The following is a 25,998-nucleotide window of genomic DNA, read 5'->3' on the forward strand; positions in this document are numbered from 1 at the left end:
AAACTGGGGATGACCATGTTGTTGATGTGACATTGTCTATAAATGTATTTTCGGTATAACTGCTCTTGGGATTCATGTCGTGTTGTAATGAGATCCTTTTGAGACCTAAGTAATTAAACTTCCCTTTGTGCACATAGATATACCCTAGACTGAATGTGCTTGTTAACCGTGCCACATTGAAATTAAAGTGTTGTAATTATGGAAATGTGTGTCTCTGATAAAAATTATAAAACGTACTTCTAATTTGAATCATCCTAGAAGAGCATGAGCAGAGATGACTTTCCCTAAGTTTCTCAGTGATTTAGAGAACCAAGTCATTCTTTTGACTTATTCCACCAAAGTATGAAGTGTTAGAATACAGATGAAAAGATACTAGGTGTCTCCTGGTATTATCATTATTTAATTCTTAACATCTTTATGTAAATTTCTAAAGTATTCTTGGATATTAGATTGTTGTGAGATTGTTAAATAGTATGGACTGGGCTGTATCCGCAATGCATCATGTGCACTGGGTATATCCAAGTCCTAATTGAAAGTACTCCATAGGTCCTACATTAATAATATTATTAAATATTCAGTAGCTATTTCTAGGGTTCCCTTAGTACAAAATTTCCACCTATACCTTTGAGAATAGCTTAAATTTTATACATTAAGCTTTTTAAGGGATTATTTATATTCTTTGTTGTATAGAAATTTTCTTATGTTGAGGCCTTGGGTCTTGAGTGTTTGTAGAATTTATTTGTATATTGTGTTTATTTTTACATAATTAATAATTAGTTATGCACACACACATGCATAATCTGTATCTGTAGAGAGATTATTTGATTTTCATTATTATTGTATTTACTTTAATGAGAGTCGACCTGAACCAAGGATATGAATGTAGTGCCCATCCTGCTCCTCTTAACAAATGGCTTGTTTTTTCTGAGCTAGGAATGACAAAAATGGCCAAAATGATTGATGAAAGACAACAGGAATTGACTCACCAGGAACACAGAGTGATGTTGGTGAATTCAATGAACACTGTGAAAGAGTTATTGCCAGTCCTCATTTCAGGTATTTTACTTTCTGTATTTTCATTAGAGTGAATTTTAAGTGTATTAGCTGAGGCTTTAAGTTCCTTTTTTTGTGATTTTATATTTCCTTAACTGCATATCACTCACCGTCTTCTTGTCTGTCCCTTTGTGCAAGAGCAAGGAATGATTGATTTGGTGACTAGATGTTGTATCCAGCCAAGTGGCAATAGATTCGCTCTCTATGGAGTATGTCGGGAGATTCAGTTGGTGCTAGTTTCCTTCTGTACCTCTCCCTTTTACTGAAACCACCCTTTGGTCCAGGGGTATTTTCTTAGCCTACATAAAGACTCTGCCCTGGCAGCTGGTATCTCCCAAACTAAGTAGTAAGTATCAGATGCCCTGGGTTCCATTTGCAGATTTGTATCTTTCCTTATTGACTTTTTCATAGAGATACACATTTTAAAATTAGAGATCTAGGTTGAAAAGTGTAGAGCTTTCGATCAAGATCTATAATTTAAAAACGTGCGTCTCCATGAAAAAGCCAAAAGTTATATCCTCCTAGAATTCTTTTTTTCCTCTTTTATCCACATTTTAAAAGATTCTAAATTTATCAGTAAATAAAAAGAAATGTTCATATACACAATAGAACCGAAAAAGTACATTGTACATGAATCTACTTCTTTCTCCTTTTGAATCTCTCTCTTTTTTGAGGCAGTGGGAGTTAACTGACTTGTCCAGGGTCATACAGCTAATAAGTGTTGGAGGCCAGATTTGAACGTAGGTCCTCCTGACTCCAGGGCTTGTGCTGCATCTGCTGTGCTACCTTGCTACTTTTTCCAATTCAGTTTTAATTCAACAGGTAACTTTCAGAGCTGTCCTACTTGTCTGTGTTTCCTTTTGGCCTTCCTTCTGTTCTCTTTGTATGTTAAAAAAAGTGTTTCTGGGGCAGCTAGGTGGCGCAGGGAATAGAGCGCTGGCCCTGGAATTAGAAGGGCCTGAGTTCCAATCTGGCCTCATTCACTTGACATTTAACTAGCTGTGTGACGTTGGGAAAGTCACTTAACCCCAATTGCCTTGCTTTCCACCCTCAAATTAAAAAAAAGTTTCAGTAGTGCATGCTCCGAACCTCACTGTCCAAACTTCTATTTGCCTTGGCAGATTGAGTATCTAGAGCTTGGGTGGCTTTTTCTTGTCCCCTTATAGTCTAGGAGCATTAAAAGAGTCAAAGGGTGGTAACTCCTGTAAATGCTTTTCTCCTTCCCATGGGGTGCTCATGGAGCTCCCATTAGGTACGGGAGAGCTTTCCTGCTGCACTCCTTGTAGAACCAGGAAGCTGATTTTCCTCAGCACGACTAGTCTATCTTCAGCTCCTGATGCAGATTTTACTGGTATTCACTGCCAGGATGCTAATGAAAAAGTCCAAATCCTCAGGTACCCCACCTTCATGAGATCTCCCTCTGGTCCAATTGGGAAGCGGTGAGAAAATGAGAGATTGAAATGAGGGGAGATTTATCCTCTCTTCTCTACCTCTCCCTCCAGTCAATTCCTTCTCCTTGACTTGGTTGGAGGGCTTCCACTCCTAGCTTAGTGGCAGATGCTCAAATCCCCTGGGTTCCAAATTGCCTCGCTATTTATTTTTAAAATAGAAAACTCATAGGGCATGACCAGCCTCCTCACACAATCTGAACACACTCCTATGTGGTATAATTTCACTTCATCCCATGCTTTCAGAGACTTCTAAATTGATCCAGGACTTTTCACAGTACTTAAAATGTCTTTGATTGATTGATTCAACAGAGGCGTTCTCACCTGTGGAGTTAATTCATATCTACTGAAAACTTTGTTGCTAGGCTAGATTTGGGACAGATCTAATATAGAATGTGTCAGCTAGGATGATAGCTACTTGTTGATCTAGACTCTAGAAATTCAAAATCAGTAATTGCTTTGTTGCACAAAATGAAATTTAATGGTATGAAGAGCTTTGAAATTGTGATCAAATTTGGGGAGAAGAGGAGGCTTTTGAGAAGAAAGAGGAGGGTTCAAGGAGAGGAGGAAAGGAACTTGAGTAGACAACTTAAGGAAGAACCAAAATTGAAGGACTCAGAGAGAAGGGCTTGAGTCAAAGAAGAAGAGACACTCAAAGAGGGAGAGGCAGAGGAAGAGAAGGACTCAAAGGAAGTCTGTTGTAAAAAATGGGTAAGTATTGTCTGGAGAAGGGTCTCCAAGAACCACAGCTGGGGAGTGTGGTGGGTGAGGGCCAAGGGAGGCAGACACAGAAGTGATGCTGTCATTGGAGCAAACTCTGGATCACTAGGACTAAAAGAAGGCATCATTGGAGAGTTCAGAAATCACAGCACAAGCCTGATGCCCTGAGGTGTGATTTAGGAGTAACGGGGATCTCCATTATCTGGACCAGAAACAGAGCAGTTCATCAGATCTTGATATCTTGATGTCCTTTAATGATCATTGCATCCTTCAAAAGAAACAGGAACAGAAAAGGGGGTTTGAAGATTTTTTCATCAGCTGGTTGTTGAGGTAGAAAAATTGGGAATCTTGGGGGGAAGTGATCCTTCTATATTAAAGTTCACTATCGATTACAAAAGAAAAACCAGGAGTAGTCTGACATACCCCCTAGATGTTGGGAGAACAGATTTCAAAGGGTTCAAAGAGATTATTGCATAAATAGAGTCCCACAGATTACAATTCTACAGGGAAGCCATTCACTCAAGAGATGATTGAATTATAGATTTAGAGGTGGAAGGGATATAAAAGCCATTTCCTTCAACACTCTCATTTTACAGATGAGGTAAGTGAGGCCCAGAAAAGGTTAGGTTACATATCCAAGGTCACTCTAATAATGAATGGCCAAGCCAGGACTTGAGATCTAAGTTCAGCGCTGTTTTCATTGGATCACTGTGCTGCTCTTCAAGAAGGAACTTCTCAAGATGCCCAGGGAAAAGACTCTTGTGAGAAGGAAAATATGGTCATGGGAAGTTTGACTGGAGTCCATATGAATTCATAGGGAAATCACCAGCCAACTTTGATTTAAGAAAGATATATTCCAGAAGTGGAAGCAAGGACAGGCAAAGGGAAGAGGAACACAAAAGCATGGCACAGACTTACGGGAATAATGTTCAGGAACACACAAGTTCAAAATGAGCTAAGGAAGGCTAAGCATAACAAAAATCGTGTTCTAAAACTTTATTGGAGAAAATTTTTTGTGGTTTGGGAAAACATGAAGGAAGATTACAGAAAGAAGGAAAATGGAAAAGATTTTTAAAAATGATTTGAACGAATTGTTTTCTTAAGGACAATGGAACCATCACACTTGGACTCTAACATCCCTGCCCCTGAAGTGCTTGCAGAGGAAGTAGAGATGATTCTAGAGAGAACCAAGGACAGCAGCCCAATTTGGAGCATGTCTATAATGAATCTGTAGAGGAGATCAGCGCTGTAGGTGGTACCACTGTGAGGGCATTGAGGGACCAATTTACTAGGTATCTAAGGAGTGGAAGCACATACAGTTTTTTGGAAGCTGAAAGCAAAAGAAGAGTGAAAAGCAAAGAGCAGAAGCAAAAGATAGCGAAAGAGTGGAAAAAAATCCTTGTACCTTATTGATGAAGAAAAGATTAACTACGTGTGTGTGTGTGTGTGTGTGTGTGTGTGTGTGTGTGTTCACATATACCCTATCTATACAAAATCTTTTTGAGGGTCATCTGTACAAAATTGAATGCATCCCTAATGGCAGTATTAGTAGAGAACACCAAGCAGGCTTTTGCCAACAGTGTTCAATAATGGATTGCATCTTCACCATTTTATAATTGATAAAAAGATGTAGAGAATATAATATCCCACTGTGTTTATTTTTTCTTGAAAATTCAGAATCATTCAGCTCAGCAAAACAAAATGCTCTCTCAATAGGCCTTTTTACAAAGCTTCTACCTCAACGTATATCAAGATCATTCAAGATACTTTGGAAGATGGAACAGTAGAAATAGCCCTCTTTAGCGGTTGCCTGATAATAAGCATCAGGTAGTGTTTGCCAGAAGTGTTGGTCACTGTCATGGCGGAGATCCAGCATAGTGACCAAGTCAAGGTGGGATTCCAAATTCTTCATCTGCTTCCCATTTGTGGATGCGTCAATTTGTTGGTGTGTCAAGCCCCAAGACATTGGAGAGCCTGTTGGAAGAGATTTGTAATCACTCGAAGGAGTTTGGTCTGTCCATCCTCACAGGAAAAACTAAATGAATGAAGAATATCTTTTGCTCAGATTGCAGCATGTGTCTGAATGTACACCTTAAGAACTTGTCTGGTAGGGCAAACAGACAATACAGGTAGGCCCAGAGTTGAAAAGGAAGAAGAAGAGGGTTGAATTGCTTTTGGAAAATTGTAAAGCCCTTTAACATACCCAGAAGCTCCCTGTGACAGAAAAGTCACATCTATTTAATATAAACATTTACTTAGTGTCCCGTATGCTTGTGAGACCTGGAACACTACTGCCTCCACAGAATTAAAAATGAACATCACTGGGGCGGCTAGGTGGTGCAGTGAATAGAGCACCGGCCCTGGAGTCAGGAGGACCTGGGTTCGGATCCGGCCTCAAACACTTCACACACACACACAAAACCTAGCTGTGTGACCCTGGGCAAGTCACTTAACCCCAGTTGCCCTCCAAAAAGCAAAAAAAAAAAAAATGAACATTACGCCAAGGGTAATGGAAATGGAGTGAGCTGAAACATTTGTATGAAGTTCAGTGAGAAGATTGGAGGAAGATGAAACATAAAGTATGTCATCAGGGGATTATGTGACAGAAAGGGAAGATGGGTTGGCTCCACTGGGATCCTTTGTGACATTGGAAGAAAGCAGGGAGGGCCTCCAGCATGCTGCTAGATGAATCTTCTGTGACGATATTTTGGGTGGATATGGACAGTTTGGGCAGGCCTGGGTGGTTTAAAGTTTATAGTGTTCTAGGGAAGTCTTGAGTCACTGATATCACCATCTAAGGATTGGAACAAAGAGGAGATCAAGGAAGGGAAAGGAAGGACTCCAGCTTAGGGAGACAACAGATAATGTAAATATGTCCAGTTCTTAATCTACTTCTGTCTTCTCTGTCAAAGATACCTTTGTATTGGAGGGCACAGCCCAAAATGGCTGCTGCATGGCAAGTTGGTATGATATGAGTTGTCTGTAATCTCATCAACTTGGGTCCCTCCAGTGTTGCAGGGAGTGTATACTTAGCTAAGTAAGGAGATAGTAAGGGAGTGTTAGGATCAAGAAAATAATGATAAGGAGATCACAAGGCAAAAGAACTCAAGTTGCAACCAAGGATCACCTGTCTAGTGAAACTGAACATATTCCTCCAGGCAAGGAGATGGTCATTCAACGATATAATGGATTTCCAGACCTTTCTGATGAAAAAGCCAGAGCTCAATGGAAAATGCAACCTCCAATTATGAGACGCAAGAGAGACATAGAAAGAAACAAGGAGCAGATGGACTTCATATTTACCTGGAGAGGCTTATACGAACTGATGCTGAGTGAGAAGAGCAGAACCAGGAGAAATTTGTATATCATTACAGACACAATGTATGTGTGATGACCAACTTTGATAGACTGGACTCTTCTCAGCAATGCAGGGTTCTAAGTCAACTCCAAAAGACTCATGATGGAGAGAGATGTCTACATTCAGAGGAAGAACTAGAAAGAACAGAGTTTGAATGCAGATTGAAGCAAACTACCTGCTCTCTTTCTTTTTCTTGTTTGGTCTTTTTTCCTCTTTCCCATTGTTCATTCCATCCAATACAATCCTTCTTTATAACCTGACTAATGTCTAATGTGAAACTATTTCAAATCCTTTACTTGATTGTATGCCACCATGGGGGGGGAAGGGAGGGGGAGAAAATTTGAAACTCAAGGAATTGTGGAACTGAATCTTGTAAACTAAAAGTAAACAAACAAATTAATAAAGAAATTACATAAAAAAAGAGTAAGGAGAAAGAAGAGAGCATGAGGAGAAAAGATATAGAAAGAGTTGAGGTTACTTGGCTCAGGATGAACTACAGCCTTGGGTTTAAAACCAATTGGGATCATTATTAGTGATAACCTGGAAAATCGTGGAGAACAAGAGAGATACTACAGGATTGGGCAAGGGCAAGTGTTTTCCTGATTTTCAGAAAAAGGGAAAAGATTGGAATCTCTATATTAGAGCCTATTATTAAAAGGGTTATTAGTGAATATCTAGCAAAACAAGTGCTAATCATAGAATATGCATAGTCACACCAGGCTGACTTTATTACCTTTGGTTTTTTTTGGGGGGGCAGTTTACTGTTTTGGTACTGGAAGGGAAAACTATGCATATATTTTACCTGGATTTTAGCAAAACATTTGGCAAAAAGTCTCATGTGCTGATATACAGAATATGGAGAGATGTAAGCCAGATAATGATCTAGTTATATGGGTTTGAAATTGGTTGAATGACTCACTGGAAACATAAAGTAGTCTGTAGTTCAATGTCCATTTGGTGGGTAAGCTCCAGAGAAGTGTTTCAGGAATATATACTTCGTTGTGTGTTATGTAACATGTTTAATTAGCTATGAAAGTATTGATGACATACTTATCAGAAATTCATACTAATCAGAATTCAGAAAGATCTTGGCAGGATAGAACATTGGGCTGCTATCTAGGAAGATAAAACTTAGGGATAAATTCAGAGTATTACACTAAGGTTTAGAAATAAGTATGAGAAAGGGGAATCCACATAGTTGTGCATCAGTGCATTAAAAAAAAAGGCTCCAGATTTTAGTGGGCTGAAAGTTTAAAATGATCAACATCATGGTTGCCAAGAAAAGCAGTTGTAGACTGAGGGTACAATAAAAGTGGCATAATGTCCAGGACTGAGTGGGTAATGTGATTAATTTACTTTGGCCTGGTCAAGCTACACCCAGAGTATTTTGTTTAGTATCACATTAGGAAGGGTTCTGGTAAGCTACAGAGAATAAAGAGTGGGGCTGGTTGCTTTGAGTTCATGTTAATAAAGATTGGTTGAAGGAGCAAGGGTGTTTAGCCTGGAGAAGATAAAGCTTGGCTGGGGTGGGGGTTGGGGGTAGAGTGGAGGTGGAAATAATAATAATTTTAAAGTTTTTGACGAGCTGCTGTGGAAGAGGGAATAAACTCGTTCTGCTTGGCCCCAAAGAGCAGAAGGTAGAAGTTGCCAGGGGGCCAGTTTAGGCTTAATTTGTAAGGAAAAAAACTTTCTAATAATGAGAGCTCTGTGGAAGTGGATTGGGTTCCCATAGGAAGTGGAATCCATCTCATTAGTGGGCATCAAGCAAATCCTGTTGGATCTGTGGTAGAGGCTCTTCTTGAGTAGGTGTAAAACCAAGCAGGAGCAGCTCTCCAGAGGATTGCTGCTGTGAACAGCTTCAAGATTCTGATTACATAATATAGTGAACTCTCTATTTATTTGGCAGTAAATTAAGGCAAATCACTCACAGAAATCAAAGTACAGCATTTACAATGTTATGACAAAACAACTGATGGCTAAAATGGTCACATAGTTTTACACAAAGTATAATCATTTAAGTAACTCAGTCATTTTGTAAGTCCTTAATTCAATCATCCTTAAGGAGGCTTGTCTCCTTAATGAATACAAAGTACAAAGGTCAAAGTTCTCCACCCCTAGGTCCCAGTAAATCCTAATCTTCACAGTCAGCATCAGGTACCCAAGAAGAGAACTTTTCATCTTGACTCAAGGGTGGCTCTCAGCTTCCATGGTTCCTCTTCCATGGTCTCAGCTCCTGCCTGAATCTACACAACTATCACCTGGGTTCAGAGGCAGGCGGCGGCTTCCAGTTACTTGTCTAGCTACTTGTCTAGTTCATCCAGTTCCTTGTCCAGTTCCCATTCTGTATGGAAGCTCACAGTGTCCAATCCGCCTCACGTCCTTCACAGTTCCTGTTTCTGGGAAGACAAAGCTCGAGTCAAAACAACATTCATGCACATTGTTGGCACCATCATCAATTCACCATCTGCCTGTGAAATAAGCACAGACCCACCAACAAGGTCTGAGAACTCAACACAGATCATCAGTATAGAAATCAACACAGAGCCACAAACAAGGTCCAAGAGGTCAACATAAATCATCAGTAAAGTCCCAGGACCTCCAAAACCCTCCTCCAGGACTTCTGTAAACAGACAACCAGAAAATCCTCTTTCAGGGCTTCCAGTAATGTCCCAGGGCTTCTGAACAAAGTATCACAAACAAACATCAACACAGACAGAGCAGACAAACTTAGAGTGCTGCGATACCACAAATTTTCTCCTCCTTGACTCTGCCACCGCAAGAGTTCTCTTCTCAGTTCTTCTCAGCTCTCAGTTCAGTTGTCAGTTGTCAGTTCTCAGTCTGCTCTCAACTCGTAGCTCCTCAGCCTTAACGCTGCTTGCTCCCAGAAGTCCTGGCTCTCTAACTTGGGCTTTTCCTTATATATGGTATTAGCTCCTCCCTGTTCCATCCCTTCCTCTGAACCTCTGAAATTACTGTTTTCACATTGGCTTACTGGGGAATGTGTTTCTGAGTCTGGCTATACCTCATTCCAAAAGTTTTCACAGTAGAAACATGGCACAGGGGTTGGAGAAAAGATTCTTTCTATTCTGAATATTACAATAAAATACTAATTGTTATTTTTTTTAGTTTTAAAATAAAAATTCTTGTGGGACAAATTCTATCTACCCTGTTATTCTATATTTTTGTGTTTTATTATTTTTAAAGGGGTTGAGGAAGCTAGGGAATAGGCAATGGGAGAAAGATCCTAGATTTAGAATCTCTACCATCTCGTCTCTGCCATCATTCTGTATGAAGCTTAACTGTGCCAAGGGTGCGTGTTGTCTGGCTCTCTGAAGAGGCCTAAATACTTTGTGGCTATGAGTTTTGGGGTTGTATATACCAAATTATTTCCTTAATTTACAAGTGTTATAGTGATGTTTTGTATGTTTAGTCTTCTTGTGATGAGGGATTTCTGGGCTGGAAATTTTTCTTGACTCAACTTCTGCTTTTTTTAAAATGATGATTGCGCATGCTTAGCGTCCTTTGTTCATGGTGTAGCTAGTCTTAGACAATGAAATTCAGCATCAAGCATAATTTCCTAACTTCTGGTGTGTTATTACAGCTATGAAGATTTTTGTAACTACTAAAAACTCCAAAAACCAAGGTATTGAAGAAGCTTTGAAAAACCGCAACTTTACAGTGGAAAAGATGAGTGCAGAGATTAATGAGATCATCCGAGTATTACAGCTTACCTCCTGGGATGAAGATGCTTGGGCTAGCAAGGTAAGTATGAATTTGGGAGAGAACGGGTGACCAGTCCTCAGGGGGAGGGGAGGGTAGGATTGGTTAATTTGTAATTTTTTATATACAATCTTGAAGTATTTTTATTTGTAGAAAAGACATGTCAGCTCTTTATTTAGGTAACTTCTTTGCTTTTGGGACCAGCTACTTCTTGTTGACCAAGATAGAATGGATATACACTCCAAAGTAATGTTCTGTTCACATCAAGACTTCAGGCCATGAAGCTATCATGTTGGTCTGAGTAAAGGCCAACCTTGAATATAAGATGCCTCCCTAAAATGAGATCTCTTTGAAAGGAACCTTTTACATAGGTGTGCACTGAAAATGAACTTGATTATAGCTTCATTGGGGCTCTGTATAAGCCAGATTTGGGGTGAAAGTACAGCTTATATTTGAACTGTCATAATAAGTTAAATTAGGATGCATCCTATTCAGAAGTCTCATGAAAAAATTTTTTTCTCCACTAACCTTTAATCTTGAGATAATAATGGAAAAGTCTTGGTGTGTGAGCTTTGATCCTAGGAGAAAAGATGTAAAATTCAACTGGAGAATTTATTTTCATATAAACTCAATAGTTTTAAGAGTTTTTCAGGGTCTCCTTTTTTTTTTCTCTTGTTTTCCACCTGTTCCTTTGACTGTGGGTAGATTTTCCTTTTCTCTGCTAGTGTGGCCTTGTGCTGCAGGTTGTCCTGTTTCTCCCTGTAGTGACTATGACAGAAGCATCTGGACTGGGAACTCTAGCAATTTGTTTGCACTCCCAGAGCCTTCTTCCCAATGCTTGCTGCAGGACAGATGCTTTTGACCAGGGTCCTATAGCCCACCAGCGGCAGAACTGAATCGAGAACGTCATAGCCCGATTCCCAGGTGGAATTTCTGACCTCTTTCCTAATGGTGCCAGTTCTTTCCTCTGCCAAGCAGGGGCCTGCAACGGACTGCCCGCCCTCCCTCCGTCTGTTGGTCGGCTGCATGAAATCAAACAGTCGAGGCTAATTTTACTCCAGGATTTGTTGAGGGAGGTGTTTGCAAGATTCTTAATTAGACTGTTTCTAATTTCTGTATTGAAACCGTTGACATCCTTTAGAGTTAACTTATCTTTGCCTTGAAGTACTTTACCACTCTGACTTCGCTGTTATGACTTCTTTCTGCCTTTTGTTTTTGTTCTTGTGTTTGTTTTCTTTTCTCACGTTTAGAAGGTAAGCTTTCTCCTGCCATCGAGTCTGTTTTGCACTACTTTTTTTTTTTTTTGCTAAAAGAGAAAAAAGCATGTCTGTGAGGATTTGTGTCTTGTGCTGGCTGTGTGCAGTGCTTCCTTCCATGTGCCAGTGTGTGACACTGTGCTCGAGAACGCTTTAGAATGCCATTTAATGAGGATCCCAGGGCTGTTCTAGGCAGTTCTAATCTGTGTGTTCATTTCAAGTCACTCATGTAAGAAACAAGGAAAAAGCAACACCTTGGAAAATCAGACTTTCTGGGTTTGGTGGACATGTTTGGGGAAGGTTCCAGTTTCCTGTTTTGGCTTGTTCATTTCCACTCATTCATTCTGAGAGTACAGGCCAGTGTGGGAGAGCAGGGTGACATTGGAGTTACCTGTGTACTTGCTGTTGTAAAAAATTCCCCTTGGTCACTTATGCTACTTCTTTCTCTTAATTCCTCTGCCATTATTCTCTTTTGGAAGGTCTGGAATGTTGCTTTGCTCAAGGTCTTTAAAATGTGATTGATGAGTATTAGAAGCAGCATGGTTGAGAGTTTAGAGTGCTGGGCTTAGAATCATCAAGACTTGGGCTCAGATATCAACCCTGAGACTTATGCTGAATGACACTGGGTAGGTCACTTAACCCAAGGCAATTCCCTATGACTTTCCTACGAAGATAGGGTTGGGGTGCTGCTGGATAAAAATCCTAAACTCAGCGTTCCCCACACTGAAGTAGTCATAGAGACTTAACGAATTTATGTTTTGAAGAATAAAACTGGTATTATCAGATGGATATATAAAGCTCTGTTTTTAATATTAGCCCTGGGCTTCAAAACTTAATAGTAATCTCAATAATAGCAAAGAAAGGATGTTTCCAAACTTTAATTGATCAGTGAACATCCTGTATCTCTGTACTGGAAGGAGGAATCTAACCACCCTTGGTGTTCCTAAGCTCTTGTTAACCCTTCTTTGTTTCTTGTAGGTAGCGAATGTGGAGATCTCTAGCTTTCCTTTTTTTCAAGTAGTAATAGAAAGGAATAAGGCATTGTCTATGTATGGTGCCAGTCTGACCTTGTGGTGATGTGGAAGGAATCAGTGAAATTACCGAAGCTAATTGTGGTGGAGAAATGCAGTGTGGAATGACAAAAAGTGAATTAGATCAACTGGTCTAATTCACTGATGTCATCATGGACAAAAATAGTTCATAGACATTTTTAGCAGTATTTTTCACCTTGATATAGTTCATGTAAATGGAAACTGTGAATAGTAAATGCACATTTAGTACATTTGGTATCTCTCCTTCTTTCTATCCAAACCAAAAATAATTAACTTTCTCTTGCCATACATGTTGCCTGCTTCTTCATTAGTGCAGGCTTCTCCTGGACATTGAGGGTTCCCCCAGAAGGTGGAAAAAATTATTGGGGGTAAAAGTATGTACGTCTTGCCTCATGAACCCATTTTTAAGGAGACTTTACCAAGGTTAGTCATTGTGCCTTTCTGAATTCCATGAAATGCTAAGAATTTTCAAATGGTTTTTCAAGCTTACACAGTCTTATTAAGACCAATCAGTCACTCAGAAATTCTAGACTTGTTTACTGATAGCTTCTTGTTGAACACTGCAGTTAGTAAAATTGTTCGAACATCAGCCGAATCCAGCTCTTTGAAAGTTTTCTGCACTGACTTCTCTCATGTTCATAAGGAATCAACTGAATGCTGCCAATCTTTTTTGATCAGTTTTAACTCTTGCTGTGACTGGTAAGGACGTGGGAGGAGAGAAGAGGCAGGGACTCTGTGACCAGCAGTGCCTGTACCCCACAGGCCCTTCTGCTGAGCTCACACACTTGAGGCTTTTGGTGGTGTTACGTGGAATTTTCTGCTGTGGTACTTTGTCATACACTAGGATTGATACTGGGCCAAAGTGGTGACAAAATTAGTTGTCCTGCCAGACTTTGCTACACATTACCAAAAGTAGAAATATCAGCTACAAACTGCATCACTAGAATACTTATCCTTGCTGCAAAGATGAAAGATCCAAGGGCCAAATTTTACATTCCACCCCACCTCCCAAATAGAGAAGTGTGTAGATTTCTCCAAGTCATTTAGTATTTTTCATTAGAAACACCATTATGTGAGAATTGCCACTGGGAATTTGTGAATTCTTCCCCCCCACCCAGACCCAAATGAACTCTGGAACATCTAATTGTATAGTGTTATTTACACGTTGACTATTGAAAGAGCTCATTCTATTATTAGAATTTTCTTTTCAACAAGCCTCATTTTTTTTTTTTTGAGTAAGGCTGGATGGGAGGTGTGGGTCCAGGGCCAGGATAAGGAGTGATGGGTGGCTTGGGGAAGTAGAATGGTCATAGGGGGTTCTCCTTTTGCCTGTTCGTGAAATTGTCAGGCACCTTGGAGGTCTTGGTGCTGTCCCTGAGTTCGGTCCTTCTTGGTTATTTTTGGGTGAAGCCATTTCTGTTTAAAAATGTGCTATGACTGAAAGTGAGTTTCATTGTTGCTGGAAAGGTATTTTAAAGGGTATCTTTATGTTGTCTGCCTTTTGCTAAGTGGGAACAATGCCAAATCAACACAGGCTTTCCTTTTTCAGTACATCTTATGTGTTCACATAAAGAATTGTTGGTAAAGGGAAGAAAAACCAGCTGAAACGATCCTTCATTTCCCACTTATTTCAGCCTTCCTTTGAGAAGGTGCTGACAGGAAGCTGAAGGGTGTAGGTGGAAGGTAATTGGATGCAGGTGTAGCTTTTTACTTTATTGAATTAGAGATCCACCTAGCTTGTATCCAGGTCCATCTTCTTGAGTGCATAGAATAATTACCCTCTCCTAATATTGCTTTTCTTCCAATTGTATCTGAATTTTTGTCTTATGTTTAAATATAACTGTACTATATACAGTTCTGCTGTAACAAATGTCACACCATAAATGGAACATGGGATTCTTGGGAGATTAAAACAACAAGACTTATGGATACTTTTATTTTTCATAGAAATTGACTTTCGAAAGTGTGTTCTTTTCAAGTGACTATGGTAAAAACTGTATGTAATAATCTCCAGACATCTGCCCCTTTGGAAGCCTTGTTAAACTAAGTGAAATTCTCAGCTTCAAAGTAGTCTTCCCAATTTACCCCGTATTTATGTGAGGAAAAACAAGCTGCTTAATTTGAACATCTTGATGCTGCCATCTCTCCCACTCAGTTGTAAATTACTCATTTCATGAGTATAGCATTTTTTCCTTCATTCTGACACATTCACTATCCTACTTTGTTAGGGAGACAAATGAAACGTTTTGCGAGGGGACTGAATAGATCTCTAGTTATTCCTTTGGGGTTCAGTTTTTTTTAAGGCAGTGGATACAGAAAGTTGTCATCTATCTAGGTCATTGATTATCAAGTGATGGAAATTTGACCTGTAGAGATGAATAATTCAGGGCAATGTTTTATGTAGTTATAAGTTGGAAGCTGAAATCAGCCCACTAGAAAATTGTTGTTGACTCTCATACAAAATCATTGTAAGGCCCAAGAATCCCCTACCCTTCATTCCTGTAAGCTTGGAGACTCCTAAGTCCTGATTGCCTGGAGCCCTTCAATATAGTATATAATATAGTATATGAAATAATATGAGACTGGGCATTAAATATTTTCATAATGTGGTTTCAGGCTCCTGAAATACATTCAGATATCCATAGGTTTCTTACTGAATACATTAGGTTTTTTTTTTTTTTAGTGAACAGATAACGTTTTTACATTTATAGACCTGTCCTCTAGGGAGAATGGTTTCCAGATAAATTGTTGTGAAGCTGTTTGGTGGTGTAGAAAGAACATAGCACTTAGAGGCAAGAGACTTTGCTTCAGATCCCAGTTTTTCCATGATTGGGAGCTGGAGACAAGTCATCAGTGTTCTCTGAGTCTCGGTTTCCTCATCTAGAAAATGAGTGTGACTGTTATTTTTAGTTTTTATTTTCTGCTTTATTTCATTATCACCTCACTGGGCTGCTGTGAGGAAGATACTTTGCAAACTAGACAAACTGTTTAAAAGGGAACTTTATTATCAGTTCTGTTCTTGACTTGGTTATATCGGCCTTTAATAAGGTTGGAACAGTTGAATTTTTGAGCTGGAAGCAATGTGTGTCCGACTTCTTATGACTCTGTGGACCATGGCAAGCCAACACCGTCCATGGAGTTTTCTTGGCAAAGATACTGGAGTGGTTTGCTGTTTCCTTCTCCAGTGGATTAAGGCAAATTAAAACTAAACAGACTATTTTGTCCTCTGTAATTAGTCTTAGGGAGTGAGACTTTGCTATGAATGATTACAGAGAGAAGTAAGTGGTCTCCCTTTGTTGTCCGGTTTAGAAGGGCACTGCGTGGGGATAGTGGACTTCAGTTGTTAATTTGGAAAAGAGAGAATAGTGAGACATTGGCCCCCTGTGCTTAATTGAAATGTGCAGAGTTCGGCTTTGGGCTCGCTAACCACACAAGCCTATATTACTATGGCCACTGTTGGGCAGTGCCCCCATGTGGTGAGATCCTGGAAACAACTGGGACAGTGAAAGGATAGGGAATGTTAAGGATTTTTCACATTCTCTAGAGTGTTAAGGACTTATTGGCTGCTCTAAGGGAGCTATGATGCCCAGTCCTTCTCCAGCAGAAAAGAAGGTGGCTTTTAGAGCATACCGAAGATTGCTTTAAAAAGTGATTTGTCAATATTCTTATAAAATAGCCTGAAAGATGAAGTTGTTGTCATTATTATTGGTAAAAAAAAATCTAATATTTGTACATTTGGCCCAAAATTTTCGACAGAAGTGGAGGAGAATTTACTTCAATACTTTAGGTATTTCTGATTATGTCTGCATGGCTCATTCATGTAGATTGTAACTGCTGTATAGCACCTAGGCCACTGGGCCAGGAGTTGGGAAGACTCAGTTCACATCCTACCTCAGACATGTGTCCTTGCTTCTGAGTGTCATTATTAATGATGGATATCCATAGTAATGGTAATATTAACTTTAATCTGGCATTCACTAAGCTCAGCACTTGACAATGCTTGTCTCATTGGATCTACACAACAAGCCTGGGAGGTTGATGCTATTATTGTCCCCATTTAATAGATGAAGACAGTGAGGCAAACAGAAGTGAAGTGACTTGCCCATGGTTACCTAGTTAGTGAATGATGCTGGATTGGAATCCATGTCTCACTGACTCCAAGCCTGGTGCTCTGTCCATTGGCCCACCTTGCTATATAAGTAATACTTATCTTACTTAGTGTCAATTCTAGTTGTGATTGATAAATTGAAACCTGTTTGATCCTTTCCCATTCTTGGGGTTACGGGTAAGGAACCAGTGGTAGATGGGATTAGGAGATGAGGAAAAGGGGAGAGAGTATGTAAAAAATTTGGACCTTAAATACCTTTTCTCTTACATTCTTCTATAATACCTTTCCACTAGAGTTCAGTATTTTCTTCTGTAGAATGCTAAATAAACTGAAATTAATACTTTTAACTTTTAGGAACCATTCACCCAGAGTTCTTGTGGTTTCACTAAGCACAGTGAAGGGTTATCGTCAGTTTTTATGTGTTTTAAAAGGCTATCTGTGGCCCAACACGCTAATGAGTCTGCCTATGATGGGAAGGGCTTCCATCACCAGGACTGTACAAAATGAATGTTGTTGGGCAGAAAGACTGTTAATGAGGTTTTTGTCAGGAGCTTCTCTTTTTGACATAGATATGAAAATGCTTTTGGCTCCAGGGATTTTAGCAGTGAGGGACAATAAGAACGTGAATGGAATTAACAGAAGATTTGCATGCAAGGTATGCTGCATTTTGAGAACTGAAGTAAGAGTTGTTGTGTGAGCAGTATCTTTAAAAAATAAAGCTAACGCAGGGGTCTCCTCGCTATGTTCTGTTACTGCTGCATCTGTCTACTTTGTATTATATCAGCACAATTTTGGCAAGAAAATCACTAAGAATTTCTCTTCCAAGGACACTGAAGCCATGAAGAGAGCTTTGGCCTCCATTGATTCTAAACTGAACCAGGCTAAAGGTTGGCTCCGTGATCCCACTGCCTCGCCAGGTAAGATTTTGGTTGTGCTTTTGTAGCTTTGTCAGTCCTGGGTTAAAAAATGAATGTTTGTACATTCCACCCAAGATTTACCACACAAATAGAGGGGACCTCCTTCCATTCATGTAGCTATTAGCTGCTCTGTAGTATGTAGGCAAATAGGTGGTACAGTGGATAGAACTCCCAGCCTGGAGTCAGGAAGACCTGAGTTCAAATCCTGTCTCAGACCCTTACTAACTGGGGGACCCAGGGCAAGTCACTTATCCTTTCCCAGTCTCAGTTTTCTCAACTGTAAAATGGGAATAAGAATAGGACTTACTTCCCAGTGTTGTTGTGAAGACCAAATGAGATAATGATTGTAAAGTGCTTTGTAAACCTTGAAGGTGCCATCTGAGTGGTAGCTATTCTAGACACAGCACACCATGGCAGAGGGTCTTCAAAAGCAGCAAAGCAACAGTGTCTGAAAGCCCCATTACACGGCAGCCACTCTTTTCAGACCTTCCCATGCTGGTCCTCCAGTAGTAGATACAGCTTCTAACTAGGCCCATACTCATAAGTCTGTCCAGTCTGGTTGTCACACAAATGATCCCCTTCATTTGAAATGCAGTCTCATAGCCTGCTAGAGCTAGCGTGGGCTTTAGAGATCACATGTTAATTTGTCCATGACAAAGCCATGGTCCAGGGAGGTGAATTGTCTTCTCAGATGTACACAGCTGATGAGGAGGGGTCGAGCTGTGTCCAGAGCTCAGGTATCCTTCTTCTGGAGGATTCTCTCTAGCATTCTCTCCCCACCAAGTATGATCTCTTCCATTCATCTGAGACCTAGTTTTATCCCTTCCTTAGTCTTCCTTTACAAGGACTGACTCAAAGAGAGAATCGGTCAATGTGCCCTCCACTATAAGAAAGGAATCAAACCAGTCTTACGCCTGAGTCTTTTGATTGTGAATCTGTATTGTATATAAAATTAAGGTTACTGATTGGACGATCTTATTCCCCAGCAACTTTTAGTCTTCCTGGACGGATAGCCAAATAAGAGGACAAAGGGACTATTAGAAGCAAACACCCTGATAGCAGCAAGAAGGGATGGCAGGCATTGAGCGAGAAAACAGGAGATATACCAGCTAGGGAAGCCCAGTAGTGTGGCACTTTCTTATATAAGAGTAAACTACCCTACAGACCCAAAGATATATCTCTGTGGGCATCATTGTATTAGAATATAGTTCAGTAAAGTACTTCGTGTTTATAATGATAATGGTGCTATGGAGTCATCAAGAAAATATTCAGAATACTCTGTTTACTGAGGCAGGAAAACATGTGTTTTAGAAAATGTTCCAGTAAACACTTTTGTTGCCTCAGTTGTCTGAGGAATTAATTTATTATTTGATTGCCTGATGATTCCAGAAAAATGAGACATGATTCTAGTTCAAACAAAAATGTTGAAATACCATTAGCTTTTCTATCCAGTTCTCCCAGCTAGCTCCTCTGTTTTTCCCCTATTCCCTTTTGGGAATGGATCATTCTACCTCTCAGACACAGAAAGAACCATAGAAAGGTAGGGCAGGACTTTTTACACTTACTGGTTTCCTGAACAGGGAAGTGATTATTTTGATTTAAAAGACCTCATCCATCTTTCCTATAGTGAGAGTAAAGTAAGATTTCAAGTATGTCAAAAGAGTCCTTAAGCAGAGTAGTTGATGTTCATGAGAATTGGGGAGAGCTGGTTGTATTTTCTATAAAGGTAGGGACTGAGTAAGCTGTTATAGCTGACAGATTCCTTAAACCAATATTTATAAAGGAGATTGGTGTCCCTAAATATCCTTAAATGGTCATTCTGGTCTTATCAGCCATAGTCTTAGCACAGGCTTCTTTATATCTCCAAATGCTTTTGGTTCTAAGAACTCTTTGCAGGAATCTCTATGGTTGCAGGGGCACAATTTGACTATTGGCTATTGAGTTGATTGCCCTCTGTCCCCTCTTTCCAGTGTTTAAAAATACAACAAACATTTTGTTTCTCAGTGAATGAAGTGACTCATGACATCAGCATGTAAATATCATAAATCTTGTAATTGCCCATAGGAGATGTTGGGGAGCAAGCGATCAGGCAGATCTTGGATGAAGCTGGCAAGGTTGGTGAACTCTGTGCTGGGAAAGAACGCAGAGAGATCCTGGGAACCTGCAAAATGTTAGGGCAGATGACTGACCAAGTGGCTGAACATCGAGCCAGGTAAACTGCCTCTGGTTTCAATGAGCAGCTTTGTGGAGTAGATCAGGAAGAACTCTTGGCTTATTTAGTTTTAGACTTCTCAGCATTATTGGAAGTAAAGTGGATTTCAGTAATATTACTAAAGAAAGATAATTTTCCATGGGCCAGATAACACGTTAGCTTTTACATTGATCTGTGCTGGCTTGTTCCATGGTAAAATAAAAGGGTTCAGAAAGCACTTGTCATAGACTTTACACACCATTAAAGTTAATGTGATTGTATCTGAGCTTCCTGCTTTAAAAAAAAAGTTTCTCAGCCTACAAATATTCTGTAATAAAGTTGATACAGAGCTCTGTCTTCTTCACCTCTAAATGCATCTTGGAACTGAATTGATATTTGTTGGGACTTTTTCCGTTTCTGAATGTAGATTTAGAAGAACTTTTGTAAAAAGGAAAAATTGTGCAAAAGCCAGGGAATGGGGATCTTGAGGCCCCCATTAGGAAGAAGGAAAGGGACCATGAAGAGAAATGACATTTGAATTATTTTCCTGGTAGTTTCTTTCTAAACCAATGTCCTGGTTAAACTGGTTGGCATTTTCTGATTCATAATTCTCAAATCTTTTTTCTGGACCATACATTGTCAGTTTTCTTTTGATTGTGTAACTGTCCCTTTCTGTTACTCTACACTCTTGGCATTTAAGGAAAAAAATAGTATAAACCTGGGTATAGCCCCATTTTCTCAAGAACAAAATTTATTGTAGAGCAGTTCTGTTTTGGAGCACATCCAAGGGAATATATATGCACTATAGTATAGAAAGATTATTCTTCTAAGACAGCTTCATCCATCAGGCAGTAGCCTGGGGTCAAACTGTAATGTAGGGCAAGTTTAAACACTAATTTTGTTACCAGAATGTCCTGAAAGACAATATAGAATGTCCCCAAACAGGGCCTAGGGACTGTCCTAGGCATTGTACATAATTGGAAATGTAGTCATCACAAGACATTACTTCATTTATACAAAGGAACCACTTGTTCTGTACCTTAAAAAGGAAGGACATGAAACATAAACCTAACCTTAAAATCTTAGCAAACCCTTTTTAAAAACTTAGTTTTGTATCATGGATGTAAATGGAGCTTTGTAGAAAATTCAAAAGCAAGTCCTTTTTCAGTCCTGACAAGCACTGAGGAGGTTTGGCAGAATTGTGGGCGCCCCTTTCTGTCCTCAACTAATATCCTGCTTTCACAGACCTTCTATCTCCCCAAAAGAAGATTCTGATGTGGAGTTCTCAAAGGTGCCTTTTTGTGGTTACATGTATATTTTGCTCTTTCTCAATAAAAAGAGAGAGATTAAGAATATCGAGGGCTGTAACTGCTATAGGAGGGAAAATGGAAAATATTAAGGTTTTTTAGTTTGGAAAGTTGAAAACTTAAGAAGATTGATTTGAAAGATTAGAGTTTAAATCATAAAGACCATTCTCCCAATCCTGGAAAAGCGGAACAAATCTTACATGTCTTCAAGGTTTGAATGGAAGAATGTACTGTTTTACATAGTAGATAATAAATTTTTAGAACACACTACTCAGAAATGAATACAATGGAATATAGAAAGAAAGCTCTGATTATTTCACGAATGACAGATTCATGATCAATTATCAAGGGAAGCCATCCTGTGGGAGAAGATGGGACTAGCTGAATCAAAGATCTGAAGGAGTATGGTAGTTCTTCTGACTTGAAAAATTCCCTTTGACCTGCTAAGTGGGACTGCTCTTTATCCAGGTCTTGTTGAAAAGAAATCCAATCAGATGAGTGTGAGGCCCTTCAGCACTTTCACTGATTGATCTAATGGTAAATGAGAGTTCTTAGGGACAATAGCATCACTGGGTTACAAGAAATAGAGGTTGGAAAATGGGTTCTTTAGGAGTTAGCTATCTTAGTGGAATAACCTAAAATCTATTTAGTGCTGTCCTCAGTTTGCCACAGACATGCTCAGTTTTCTTTAACTACATGTCTACCGACTGGGCTTACTTCGCAGAAGTAGGTCACAGAGAAGCAGAGTGGAGATTTTCAAATGAAACTATCAGCTATTCTATGTATCAGAAAACTGAGGTACTCTGGAAATGTATACTTGCTAATAATGTCTGAAAGTAGACATTTCTCAAGAGTGTGCCACTATGGTGACAAAGGCCAGTATAATTGGGAACACAGTTTTCTTTGGACTTTAAGGTGGATTATATAGTAACTGCTAAGAGAAATTATTTCCTAATGTTTCAGGGTTTTTTGAGGTGATTCCTTTTGTAGCCCTGGTTTTCTAAGTGGCTTTGCCTCTCCACTGAGCTAATGATGTATTCTTAAAAGCAGCAGAGAAAGCAGATGCCTTGCTTTGTTTATGCCTATGTGCTCTTCCAGATTTGTTGAAGAAGGGAAAGGATACAAGTACAAAAATGACTTGTACTTTTCTGTTGGGTGGAACATTTTGCGACTGCGTATTTGCAGGGTCACAATAACAGTCTATCTCTGTCTTGAATAGAGGACAAGGAGCCACACCCATGGCCATGCAGAAAGCCCAGCAGGTGTCTCAGGGTCTAGATATGCTCACAGCAAAGGTGGAGAACGCGGCACGCAAACTGGAGGCCATGACCAATTCAAAACAAAGCATTGCAAAGAAAATTGATGCTGCCCAGGTACTACGGTTGGTTTGGGGTGGGAGTGGGGGTGGGGGACAGAGATACATTCAGTGAACGTCCCAAGTTGTCTTTTCTCTTTTCCTCGAAGACAGTCAGGAGAGGGTGATTTATCTTGTTGTCAGTCATGACTAGAGGGGGGTGTTCTTGTCCAGTAACTGATTCTTAGCTTCTGAAGGTTAACTTTGAAAATCACACAGCTTTAGACTAATGCTTTGATATTTTAGAATCAGGATCTTTATTTTGAACAGTTGATATCAAGCACTGTAATGGGTGCAGAAAGAATATAGTTTTGATGTTGAATAGAGTGGACATATAATCTTTCATTCCAGTAACTATAGCTGTATTTGTACAGAGTAAGTGATTTTTAAAGAAACACTTAGCAGGGGCAAGCAGATGTTAAATTTATGTGAATACAAAATAATCAGGCTTGATTGACCCAAAGTCATGTTTTTGTGAAAATATTTGTGAAAATGCTCTATTTTCTCTGAAGAGAAATGGTTTTATTTATTTCTTAAAAATAGGAAAGATTGACTTTTAGCGAAGTATTCTTGTAACATTGTATAAAAACAGGTCAGTCTTTTAAAAAATGACTATGCTTGTACTTGTGTGGAAATAGGTCTAATAGCTTTGCTAGACAATGTTAACAAGATGCTGTAGTTTGGTTCTTAAGAGTCATTAAGAAATTCACTGTCAACATCATTCATTCATTCATTTGTTGTTTTTTTTGTTTGTTTTCTGCCATTTCTTTATATGAAGAATTGGCTTGCAGATCCAAATGGGGGCCCTGAAGGAGAAGAACAGATTCGAGGTGCTTTGACTGAAGCTCGGAAAATTGCAGAATTGTGTGATGATCCCAAGGAAAGAGATGACATTTTGCGTTCCCTTGGAGAAATCTCTGCTCTGACTTCTAAGTTGTCAGATCTGCGGAGACAGTAAGTAATGATTTTTCATTTGAGGGAGAATTTAACATTTAATTAATACATGTGTATGGGCTTTTTCAAAACTAAGTAATTTCCTCCCGGACAAAACCAGTTATTCAATTAACAAAACAAAATTATGTTCAAACATCTCCAGATCCTATAAACAATTAAGCAAAACACCTTGGAAAAGTGGTTGTGAACGATTACATGTGCAACTCTACTCTTCTGTTATTTACCATTTGATAAATAAAGATCATGTGCATTAACTTTGAAGGCAGCAGCAGCCTTATTTCATTTGGTCCTCGAAGGGATTCTGTGCAGTGATTGAACTGCTCCCTTATCCTGAAGCAGTACAGTCTGAGAAGTAGTGATGGACTCAGATGTAGGAAGGCCTGGGCTCTTGTCCCAGCTCGGACATTTACTGGCTGTGTGACCCTGCAGAAGTCACTTACCTTCTCTGAGTCTCAGCTTCCTCATCTACAAAATGAAAGGTTTGGCCTTGATGGCCCCAAAGGTCCCTGTCACCTCTAAAGCTGTGACCTGAGATAACACCCCCATTTTGTCAATGGCAAAACCAAGGCACAGCAAGATAAAGTAATTGTCCTGGGGCCATAGTTAAGTTAGTTGCATAATGGGACCATAACCCTTGTCTAGAACCTAGGACACCTGATTCCTATACAAGTTCTCTTTTATACAATTCATTTTTTTGACTGACCTTAGCAAGCATCAAATAAAAGGCGTATTTACATATTCCTAGTAGAACAGAAAGCATTTTTACGTGAAACTGTAGATCTCTTTTGTATATAGCTTACTGTTCTTTTTAATTCTAATAAATTCAACCTGTAGCTTTCAAAGCTATTCTTTCTATACTTTCTGCCTTTCCTGCTCTTCTGTTCATTTAAAAAAAAAAAGGTACCTCATCAGTCCCATTTTCCTTGTTTTCTTTCTGTTTTTTTTTTTCCTTTTTGGGGCTTATCCTATCCTTATCCTTTCTTCCCTCTTCACTCTCCCTCCCCCCAGTTGAGTAAATAAAATGAAAAAAAAAAAGCCCTTATAAGAAATATGCATAGTTAAACAAATAGTTTCCCACATTGGCTGTGTCCAATAGGGTATTTGTTATTCTGCCTCTTAAATCCATTACCAGCCAGTCTTATCAAAAGGCTAGTAACATACTTTATAAATAGCCCTCTGGAGTGCTAGTTGGTCTTTGCTTTGAACAGAGTTCCCAAGTCTTTCAAAGATTTTTGTCTTTATAATGTTGTTTTTGTATGAATTGTTTACCTATTTCTTTTCACTTCGCTCAACATCAGACCAGGTTTCTCTGAAACTATCCTTTTCATCATTTCTTACAACTCAAAAATATTCCAGTACATTCATAAGTGATAATTTTTCTAGTCATTCCTTAATAGATGGGCACTCTCTTTGTTTCCACTTCTTTGGTACCACTAAAAAAGCTGACAGATCTTTTTATTCAAATGGGTCTGTTTCTTCTTTCTTTGAGGTCTTTGTGTATAGACCTAATAGTGATATAACTGGGTCAGACAAAGGGTGTGTGCAGTTTAGTATTTTGGAACTTACTCTAAATTACTTTCAGAATGCGTGAATGAATTTACAACTCCACCAATGGTGCATTGGAGTGCCTGTTTTCCTGTATCCCCTTCAACAATTATAATTTTCCTTTTTTAAAAAAAATCATCATTGATAATCTGATTAGTGTGGGGTAGACCTTCAGAGCTGCTTTACTTCACATCTTTCTAATTATTTCTAAAATGATTTGGAATATTGTTTTTTGCACTGGGTTAAGTGACTTGCCCAAGGTCACATGGCTAATACGTGTTAAGTGTCTGAGGTCAGATTTGAACTCAGGTCCTCCTGACTCCAGGGCCAGTGCTCTATTCACTGTGCCACCTAGCCACCCCTTGGAATATTGTTTTAATATATTTGGGTTGGATTTCTTCCTTTGAGAACTGCCTGTTCTCATATCCTTTGACCATTTATCTATTGGGAAATGGCTCTTGTCCTAATACATTTGAGTTGGTTCCTTATATATTTAGGATACTAGATATTTTTCAGAGAGACTTCGTGCAAAGATATTTTTCCCTTGTTCACTTTCCCTTCGAATTTTGTTTTGTTTGTATAAAAACTTTTAAATTTTACTGGAATCAGAACTGTCCATGTTTTCTTCCTTGATCTCCTTCCTCTATGCCCTGTTTGGTCTTCAGCTCTTTCTCTATCCATTGATCTGAAAGGTAATTTACTTGTTCCTTCAAGTTGTTTGTGATGTCACTCTTTTTGTCTATGTTGTGTATCTCTTTGGAGCTTGGGACATAATGTGAGCTTTGTCGGTCTGTACCTGATTTCTGCTAGGTCGCTCACTGGCTTTCCCAGAAGGTTTTGTTAAGTAGTGAGTTCTTGCTTCATAATTTGGCATCTTTGAGTTTATTGAACTCTGTGCTACTATGTTCATTTGTGTCTTATTTCCCTTGAGATTCTTGACCGTTTATTTTTTTCTAGATTAATTTCTTTATTGATTTTTCTAGCTCCCAGTAGCTTGATTGGCATCGTACTAATA

At 39.3% G+C, this 25,998-nt stretch overlaps 1 protein-coding gene across 3 annotated transcripts in view; it reads left to right on the plus strand.

Annotated features, from left to right (window-relative positions):
• The window catches only part of VCL (vinculin), a 118,928-nt gene that overhangs the window by 65,748 nt on the left and 27,182 nt on the right, over nt 1-25,998 (plus strand). For 2 of the 3 annotated variants that reach the window (XM_069068288.1, XM_069068287.1), the window contains exons 5-10: nt 934-1,056; nt 10,181-10,341; nt 17,542-17,632; nt 19,697-19,844; nt 22,350-22,503; nt 23,263-23,438. In XM_069068288.1, the coding sequence (XP_068924389.1) occupies nt 934-1,056; nt 10,181-10,341; nt 17,542-17,632; nt 19,697-19,844; nt 22,350-22,503; nt 23,263-23,438 (853 nt within the window). Of the gene's footprint in view, nt 1-933; nt 1,057-10,180; nt 10,342-17,538; nt 17,633-19,696; nt 19,845-22,349; nt 22,504-23,262; nt 23,439-25,998 lie in introns of all 3 variants that reach the window. The other variant, XM_069068286.1, reaches the window with a different exon arrangement.

This window comes from Petaurus breviceps, unplaced genomic scaffold (genome assembly GCF_028583685.1).
Source record: "Petaurus breviceps papuanus isolate PSGF00001 unplaced genomic scaffold, PetGlider_PUasm1.0 90762, whole genome shotgun sequence".
NCBI classification, from domain to species: domain Eukaryota; kingdom Metazoa; phylum Chordata; class Mammalia; order Diprotodontia; family Petauridae; genus Petaurus; species Petaurus breviceps.